Genomic DNA, 9,519 nt, shown 5'->3' on the forward strand with positions numbered 1-9,519 from the left:
TCTTCCAAAACATTACTTTCTATAATAACACATCAAGGTCACCGAGACCATGTCATGGTAATAAGTAACTCTTATCTCCAGTAATGACAATTAAGTAATTGCATTAAAATAGCACAGTACCATTTAACACAATATGAACTTGAATTATCCAGTAATTCAAATTAAACCAATTTGAATTAACAGGAGTAAACAGCATTGGGTGATGTTGAAACTGGAATACTTACAAAAAATATTTTACAATGTTTCAATTTCCAAGCCAAACTCAAATTCCTGCAACTGTCTTATTAAATTTCAGCAGCCAAGCTGTGGAACAGATACACTGGGATGAAACAAGCCTGGGTAGTAGGAAGTTTCCTTGGAGCTTGTCCATTTGTTCCCTTCTATTTATCACCACTGAGTCAAGAGGATTGGTTTCATACTTCAGGATGTCCCAAAGCACATCACTGCCAATAAGTACTTTTGAAGTGTAGTCAATGTTGTAATGTAAGGAAATACTCCGTCGCTGTGGGGCAATGAAGAGCACTATAAACTAGATGCAATATAAAGCATATAGAATCATCTCTCTTTAATAGGATTTCAACAGCATTGGAGGAATGCAGAGTCTATCCTCCTAAATCTGATCCACAATCAACAGAAATATTTTAGAAATGATAAACTGTCTCGGAGAACCACTTGAAGGTATCTTAAGGTTCATCTCCATGTTCAAGGGTTCCAACAAAGTGATGTCTCTATCCCTGGATGCCATATCTTTGGATACCTATTGCATTGAGGTTATTGACTTGGATCATCAAAGGCTGGTTCTTGTCCTTAGTTACTAGGATACACCACCTCTGAATCCTATCGTCTGGAAAAATGTATAACACGTTTGCTTCGGCTCCCTCCATGTTTTGTTCTCCTGGCTAAGGAGCCACTGATACACTATCAAAGATTGTCATTGCGTCTAGGAGTCAAAAACATTGTTGATGATTTGAATGTACAGAACTTTACCTTCTTTTCAGATCACCAAAATATTGAACTGAAGAACCAACTCAGCAGCCTCGCTGGGTACAAAATTAACAGAAATATCAACTATCCATAGCTACAATCCCAGTAGGTGTGCTTTGTGTTTTTTGCATGGCTTTTTTGTGTACATAGGAATAAAATGATCAGAGATGGTGAAATCAAAAATCATTAAGATCTACCAATGATGTACACCTTATCCTGTTTCATGCTCTCAGATGCAACAGTGCTTTAAAATTGAGCTCGAGAAATGTACTTGCATTTATTCTGCCACGTGGCAATGGATGATTTTTAAAAACATGCGCAAATTTGATTTTAGTAGCTAGTAGATATCAGGGAAAGCTCAAAAGTATTTCTGTACACCTTCTCTTAGGTAAGCCTTTAAGTATATTGGCCTGGATTTTGCAATAGTAAAGATGCTGAAAATGTCAATGTTTGCCATCATTACTCCTCTGAAAGTGCGAGTCCATGCATGCGCAGTTAAATGGGGAAATCTAGAAGCTGCTGTCAGTGATTCTACTGGTTCTCCAGAAGACACACTGTTGAGGTCTGCCTAGTCTGCATCAATTAGAAATCATTGAACTTCCACTGTTATGCTCTTAGTTTCACTGTAAAAACCCTTGACAAAATATAGCTTGTTGAATCAGTTGTAACTGGGCTTTTAAACACTGTATTAAGTTCATAATTACTGCTAAACAGCTTCATTGGCCCTGAAAATGTAATTTTATATTTGCTGAATATCAAATTTCTCCATCTGAAGAAATTCCACATTCTTAAATTTTTTTTAAAGTTTATAGTATTTTAGCTTCTATCTTAAATTGTGTGATCCTGCATGTATGTCCCAATCATTTATTGCACTGTCTGTAAAATTTATTAAAAGTAAAGGGATTGTGCCTTTTACTTCTTGATTTGCTGTCTATGGGAATACTTCATTGAGACTGGCTGCTTACCCCGATTGGTGACATCATTGTTGTTGGACACCCAGAGAGCCCCTCGACTTGGCGCCAGATTCAAACGGACATCGGGAAAGGGAAAATCCACGCCACGGTGATCATCGGTGGGGAGTTTTATTCAGCGTCAGTGGCGAGTGCCATTACTTCGCCACTGACAGCAAAATCCAGCTCAATAAAAACAGCAGAAATCAGACAGGCCAATAATCATATAATTTTGCTTCATATTTCTTATTTGATCCCCGCTATATCAGATGTATTTTTTTTTTAAATTAAATTGAATTCCCCAATAACATCCTTCATTTTTATGGGCACAAATGAGTTCCTGCAGCTAAATCAGAAAACAGGCAAAAGCATCACAAAAAAATAGTGCAGATGATCAGAATTCGAAGAAACTAATTGGTAATCCGGGCAGAACTGCCAGTGTACAGTAGGAAACTGAACTCAAAGAAACATGCTCCAAATTGGTACTGGTGGTATCAATAATTCAATCACTAATAATCTGTCACATAAAAATTATTGCTCTACTGGCAGAGAGGCTCGAAAGGTGATTGGGCTGGCTGAAGAAAGATGGGTGCATTAAAATGACATTGAAATAAAACCACAACTCTCCTTCAAGGCTGTGTCTTGATTTGTTTTTGCAAAATTACCAAAAATCTCAACATAATTCTAACAAAGCACCCACAACTGGGGTGGTCAAGGGCTCCAGTTTCTGAATGTAATACCAATATCTCTATGAATTAGCTTCAAAGAAGTGTATGCAGAATGTTTCTATCAAATTACTCACCATGCGTGTGCAACAATTTTGTCATGACATTAGCAATACTATGATGTACCAAATGTGTATGGAACAGGGCTATTTAAATGATAAAAATCAAGAGGGTGTGTCTAGATTGAGATTCAGTGCTTTCACTGGGTACAGTTGGACGAGAGGGGCTGGCACCTATTGCCAGGAAAAACAAGTCTCCCTAGGCCTGGCCGAAAAAAACCTAACGGTTCTGGTTTTTATTTAACCCTGACTGAGGGAGATCTGAGCCAAGAGAGCTAGCAGCTGAAGAAAAATAAATAAATAAAAGCAGCAACAGAATAGTCAGATGAAGAGCCATAACCTACAAGACTACAGACCAAGAGCTAGAAAGTGGGATTAGGCTGGATAGCTACTTGTTGGCCTACATGGACATGACTGGCCAAATGGACACCTTCCGTGCTGTAAATTTCTATGAAAAACTTTGGGCATGATGAAATACACTATTGCAAAGTGTAGCACAAAATAAAGATACTTTATGATTAGTGACATACTGCTAAAATTACTCGTTTCTATTTTGTGGACTGTTAATTTTGCACCTGAATAAATATTTTACTTGGAAACCAGGAGAGTTACTTTGCAACTTTAAACTTGATCATAAATCAAGAAATGGCTCACATGCTTGAAAATACGACTGAATTTAAGGTCAATCATCTTTCAAATAATCTTCCCAAATCCCAAAATCGGCATTCAATTTGTATATTAATTTCACCAAATCGAACAATAATTTGGAACAATAAACACAGAGACTTAGCATCTCTGCCCTTGCCTTTTATTGACTAAGATCAGGTTCATATCTACATCAGAGAAAGAAACCAACTCAGTTTACAACAATTTGCATTTGTATAACATCTAGGCTTGGGCTGATAAGTGGCAAGTAACATCTGTGCCGCACAAGTGCCAGGCAATAACTATCTCAAACAAGAGAGAATCTAATCACCTCCCCTTGATGTTCAATGGCATTACCATCGCTGAATTCCCCCACTATCAACATTCCAGGGCTTACCACTGACCAGAGACTGAACAGGACTGCAAGAGCAGGTCAGAGGCTAGGAATTCTGTGGCGAGTAACTCACCCCCTGTCTCCCCAATGCCTGTCCACCATCTACAAGGCACAAGTCAGGAGTGTGATGGAATACTCTCCACTTGCCTGGATGAGTGCAGCTCCAACAACACTCAAGAAGCTCGCCACCATCCAGGGACAAGGCAGCCCGCTTGACTGGCATCCCATCCACCACCTTCAACATTCACTCCCTCCACCACAGTGGCAGCAGTACAAGATGCACTGCAGCAACTCACCAAAGCTCCTTCAACAACATCTTCCAAACCAGTGACCCTCTACTACCTAGAAGGACAAGGGCAGCAGATGCATGGGAACACCACCATCTGCAAGCTCCCATTCAAGACACACACCATCCTGACTTGGAACTTTATCGCCTTTCCGTCACTGTCGCTGGGTCAAAATCCTGGAACTCCCTTCCTAACAGTACCTACACCCCAAGGACTGCAGCTGTCAAGAAGACAGCTCACCACAACCTTCTCAAAGGTAATTACGGACGGGCAATAAATGCTTTCCTAGCCAGCGATGCCCATATTCCACAAAAGAATTTTAAAAAGCCCTTAACATAATGTCAATCCCTTCACAGGAGCATGGCCAACCAAACACTTAGGTCACTAAACAGTCAGGACCATTTGCTCATGAATTCCACTGATGCAAAATGTTATGGCTTGATGAGTAAATGCACTGAGATAATGAGTTACACAGAAGAGGAACAGTTTAATTATTGGTCTGCTGATTTCTGTCACAACGGTAACTAAAGCACAACTTAAGGTTCTTATTCCTGGATTGCTTTTTAGCAGTAGTCTGTAAATAACAACTGTATGGACATGAGTGGAGAACAAAATTGTATTCCTATGCAGCAAGTATTCTGCCAACACTCACATACCAGCCCAGGAACTTGGGTTGGGCACTGAAAGGTGTATGCTGCCCATTGAATTGTACCCTCGTGTGCGTCACCACCTTCCGGACATGAGGGAAGAAAGTTGTGGTTGGCAACGGAAGCAGGATTTTACTGCTCCTTACTTTCACCACTGCTGGACATGGAATATGGTGGAAAAATGCTGCAACATCCACAAGCCACCATGAATATCTTAAGCATTTGTACCATTTTCTTATCTTTTAAACTTCTCATTAAATTTGTATAACTGTACCCTCTGCAGCTACCAAAAGGGTCAGTTGAACTGAGAGAGAGAAAGAGAGAGAGAGAGAGAGAGAGAGAGAGAGAGAGAGAGAGAGAGAGAGAGAGAAAAAGAGAGACACACACAGACAGAATGGAAACCCCACGTGCTGAAGGGGTTTCCCTAACAGCCTCCCAGGGAAAGCATACTCATCCTATTTAAAATTAGGTCATGCAGAACAAAAGGGTCACAATCAATTCCCAGGGCTGCAACTGCCCTCCCTAACCTAGGGAGAGGAAGAAAATATTATCCAAGGTTCCCGTTCCTGCTCTGCAGCTAGTGGCCCCCTGATAGCTTCGACATTAGGCAAGATCAGGGTCAAGTTTAACGACTCCCATAGTTGAATAGTCTACCACATTGCCTAGGCTCAAACAAAAATTACACTGATACATGTAAATATACATGATGATTAATGCTGCCATCCTACCACCACAGATAATAGCAGTTAATTTAAATAAGCTTTTGAAAGACTGGCACTGAAGGAACACAGTGGTCAGAAAGTAAGTCATACAAATTTGGCAGCCAGTAGAAAATTTTAATTTGCAGAGACAGTGTTGGCTATACTGTCTTGAGCCATGCATCATTGCTCAATTTCTTACTAATCATTGCTCAAATTCTTACTAAAGTAAGATGCACATCAACAGTGACCGTCACACCAAGGTGGTCTTTACAGGATACAAAACTCCAACCCAGTGTGGTGTAAGTTTGCCATATATTGCACCAAAGAGCGCACAGCCTATATAGGAGCATAAAACACGCTGTCACCAAAGGTTTTTTTTTGGGGGGGGGTGGAACGGAGAGCCTGGCGACAATCATTAATTTTAGGAGAAGGTGTAGATTGGACCAGGCCAGATTGGCCTGGTCCAGTATACACCTTCTCCTTTGTTATCTCTTGCCCCACCCCCACCTCACTTGCTTATAATCTGTGACTTTTCTAATATTTGTCAGTTCCGAAGAAGGGTCACTGACCCGAAATGTTAACTCTGCTTCTCTTTCCACAGATGCTGCCAGACCTGCTGAGTGATTCCAGCATTTCTTGTTTTTATTTCAGATTTCCAGCATCCACAGTATTTTGCTTTTATATCATTAATTTTACTTCCACACAATGATGCAACAGTGGAAGAAAAACTGGGTGCAGCAATAAAGAGAAGTCTGGTTCCTCTCTAGAAAATGTTGATGCCACACTTGCTAAAATCAAAGTTATAGCACAACACTGCGATTTTTACAGGAATCCAATTTGCAGGAAGAATCTTCAGTTTGATGAGGGAGAACAGCTTTAATGCTCTGCAGTGAATTAGCCATCTTGCCTTCGTTTTTCCTGCGTAATAAGTATGGAAAATAAGCCTCTCCCCGTCAACCAAAAAAAAAATTAACCCCACACAAGCGTAGCTGCATTATCCTGCACTGAACATGACCTCACCTCGCCCAAAAACCTAGAGTGGTACAATGCAATTTCAGTACCTTAAAAAGGGCAAGTCTGCCTTAAGCAAATCCCCACTTACTCAGCAGAGCACCACCATCCTGAACAGTGCTGCAACCTTCTGCTGACTGTATGAATGAAGCCCTCAAGATACAAAAATCCGCCCTCCCGCCTCCCCCGCGACACACAAAAAGGGCGTGAACCACTTCAAAAACCTTCAACTGCGCCGTCCTTAACCGTGTAACTGTTGAATTTGAACAGACGACAAATACAACATAGAAATTAAATTTCAAAAACACATTCACCGGGTGGGGGGATCAACTTTTAAATGTCGAAGCCTATAGTTGTGTCAAAAAAGGATGTAAACATTGAAAAATAAAAGAGAGGATAAATCTGCACGTTTTCTTCCCCCAAATCCTTCGCTAAACAATTGGCCGCGATCCTAAAGCTTTTCTGCCGCTCGGACTGTGGGTTTACCAGAGCGCGGCGATGGGCCTCGACCCCGGTGTCGATTTAAATAAATGAAGCGGATTAACTGCCCTCCCGTCCCCGCCCGCACGCTCCGGCCTGGCCCGGAGGCCGCACTCACTTGAGAAGGGCGAGGAAGGCGGCGGGCTCCACGTCGGGCAGCTCGATCTCGGTGGAGGTGGTGGCCATGCCGCCGTTGAACATGGCGTCGAAGACGGCGCTGCCGACGGCCAGCACGAAGCGGTGAGCGGGGATGCGCTGCGTCCCCATCCCCTTGCCCACCAGGAAGTGCACGTCGCTCAGGATCTCGTTGTTGAACAGGAAGGCGAAGCGCTCCTTAACCGTCGTCTTGGTGGCCTGCCAGTTGTACATGGGTTCCCGGTAAATCACCACGGCGGCGGCTGCTGCTGCTGCCCCTCCCGGCCCAGCCCCGGCCAGCGAGGGTGGCGGCGAGGAGCCGGTACCCAAGCTCGGACTCCCCAAGCCGCCGCCATTCGGGATGTTGACTCGGTTGCAGGCGCTGAGGTTGCTCCCTCCCGCCGCCATCTTGAAGTGGCATCTGTTTACAAACAGCAGCTGCAGAGCATGGCCCTCCTTAAAGGCAGATCAAAGTCTAACTCCCCATTGAGGGCACCCTTCCATCCACCACTCTCATCTGTCTTTTAAATAACAGATGAATAAATATCATGAGCCTTGTTTTATATCTTTTGAATATAAAGTGACCCACTGCCCTCAGCCCCCTTGCTGAAATTATCACCTGCAAATCCACTGGATTGCATTTTGCTTCTGCTTGGAGTCTGACTCCCCTGTGACCCTTTGAATCTTTTTTTATCTCAGCAACTTCTCAGAACATAGGAGTCCACAAGTGAGCCTTATGACTAAACATGACAATGCGGTGCACATGCCAACCAATCACCATCAAAACTGCACTTAAAAAAGGAGAACTTGAAGCATGTTGTATCCAATTGTGGTCCCTCTGAAAATCTTCATCGAGGTGGTTAAAGTGACAATGAAGGAAGGAAGATTGGAAAAGGGCATGATGGATGTGGTGAAGTTTGTTTCTGGTCAACTGGATGAGCTGATTTCTGCAAAGATAGTTATGCAACCCACCACCAACAGTGATGATCACAAAGCACCAAAGAAACAGAAGTGTAAATGACAAAAGAGAGGACACAACAAACAGAAAAAAAAATCAAAGAGCAGAGTAAGAAACTGAATATGAAGACAACAGAGTGTATTGTGTGCTATACTATATAACTATATTAAAAATTTGATGTACAAAATTATTGTTGATAAAAGACGTTAATAATTGCTTTGTAGTGTTGTTTTCCTGGTGGTGGTGTTCTCAGGCTATAATACATAGAATTATACAGAATTTACAGCACAGAAACAGGCCAGTCAGCCCAACTGGTTTGTGTCAGTGTTTATGCTTCACACAAGCCTCCTCCCACCTTACTTTATTTAAGCACATCAGCATATACTTTTATTCCTTTCTCCCTCATATGTTTATCTATCTTCCCCTTAAATGCATCTATGCTATTCAACTCCATATGGTAGCACATTCCACATTCTACCCAGTCTCTGTCAAACATGATCAGTCTGTTGAAGTTCTCAGGTGCTTTTGATTACATGTGGGACACATTGGGCTAGGTAAGTAAAAATTAATCATCAAAATTGAAGCATAAGCAACATTTTCTGACAATGGGAAAAATAGGGTTGAGCTGATCCAGTTGCCAAGCTTGTCATTGCCTGCGGCTGCTGATGGTTGATCTGCCTCAATTTTCCAATGGGAGGCCATCCATTTCATTGAATTGGCTTCAGTTAAATGAAAGGCTTTCCCAGTGAGTTTGGTCTATTGTAGGATTCAGAAAATCTGGCAAAGGATCAGTTCTTATGGGGTTGCATCTAGTCATTAAAGGGATAGAAAAATGTAGTAATTGTTCACAATATAGGAACAGGAGTAGGCCATCTAGCCCCTCAAGCCTGTTCCACATTCATTGTAGGTGAAATGCTTATTTGGAAAGTCAGTGCAGACACGATGTGCGGAATGGCCTCCTTCTGCACTGTAATAATTCTGTAATTCTGTGAAATCATAGCTGACCTGTGACCTAATTCCATATGCCCCATATTAACACAAGAACACAAGAAATAGGAGCAGAAGTAGACCATATGGCCCATCGAGCCTGCTCTGCCATTCAATACGATCACGGCTGATCTTGGGTTTCAATTGGACTTTCCTGCCCGCTCCCCATATCCATTGATTCCCTGCGAGACACAAAATCTATCTAACCCAGCCTTAATTGTATTCAATGATGAAGCATTCACAACCCTCTGGGGTAGAGAATTCCAAAGATTCACAACCCTTTGAGTGAAGTAATTTCTCCTCATCTTAGTCCCCTTATCCTGTGTCCCGGTGCTTTAGATTCCCTGACCAGTGGGAACAATCTCTCAGCTTCTACCCTATCAAGCCCTTTCAGAATTTAAAAAAAATTCATTCATGGTATGTGGGCGTCGCTGGCCAGGCCAGCATTTATTGCCCATCCCTAATTGCCCTTGAAAAGATGGTGGTGAGCTGCCTTCTTGAACCGCTGCAGTCCATGTGGGGTAGGTACACCCACAGTGCTGTTAGGAAGATGGTT

The 9,519-nt window shown here is 42.4% G+C and overlaps 1 protein-coding gene and 1 long non-coding RNA gene across 9 annotated transcripts in view; one reads left to right on the forward strand and one right to left on the reverse strand.

Annotated features, from left to right (window-relative positions):
* LOC137351636 (BTB/POZ domain-containing protein 2) overlaps positions 1–7,707 on the reverse strand; it is a 39,003-nt gene extending 31,296 nt beyond the window's left edge. For 2 of the 8 annotated variants that reach the window (XM_068016283.1, XM_068016281.1), the window contains exon 1: positions 7,002–7,705. In XM_068016283.1, the coding sequence (XP_067872384.1) occupies positions 7,002–7,426 (425 nt within the window). In that variant the 5' untranslated portion in view covers positions 7,427–7,705. Of the gene's footprint in view, positions 1–1,949; positions 6,966–7,001 lie in introns of those variants that run through there. The other 6 variants (XM_068016287.1, XM_068016280.1, XM_068016282.1 and 3 more) reach the window with 6 other exon arrangements.
* On the forward strand, positions 6,689–8,199 carry LOC137351637 (uncharacterized). The gene is made up of 2 exons (XR_010969540.1): positions 6,689–7,123; positions 7,718–8,199. It is a non-coding gene; the product is annotated as an uncharacterized lncRNA (long non-coding RNA).
* Positions 8,200–9,519: the final 1,320 nt, after the last annotated feature.

This window comes from Heterodontus francisci, chromosome 36, assembly GCF_036365525.1.
Source record: "Heterodontus francisci isolate sHetFra1 chromosome 36, sHetFra1.hap1, whole genome shotgun sequence".
Classification (NCBI taxonomy): domain Eukaryota; kingdom Metazoa; phylum Chordata; class Chondrichthyes; order Heterodontiformes; family Heterodontidae; genus Heterodontus; species Heterodontus francisci.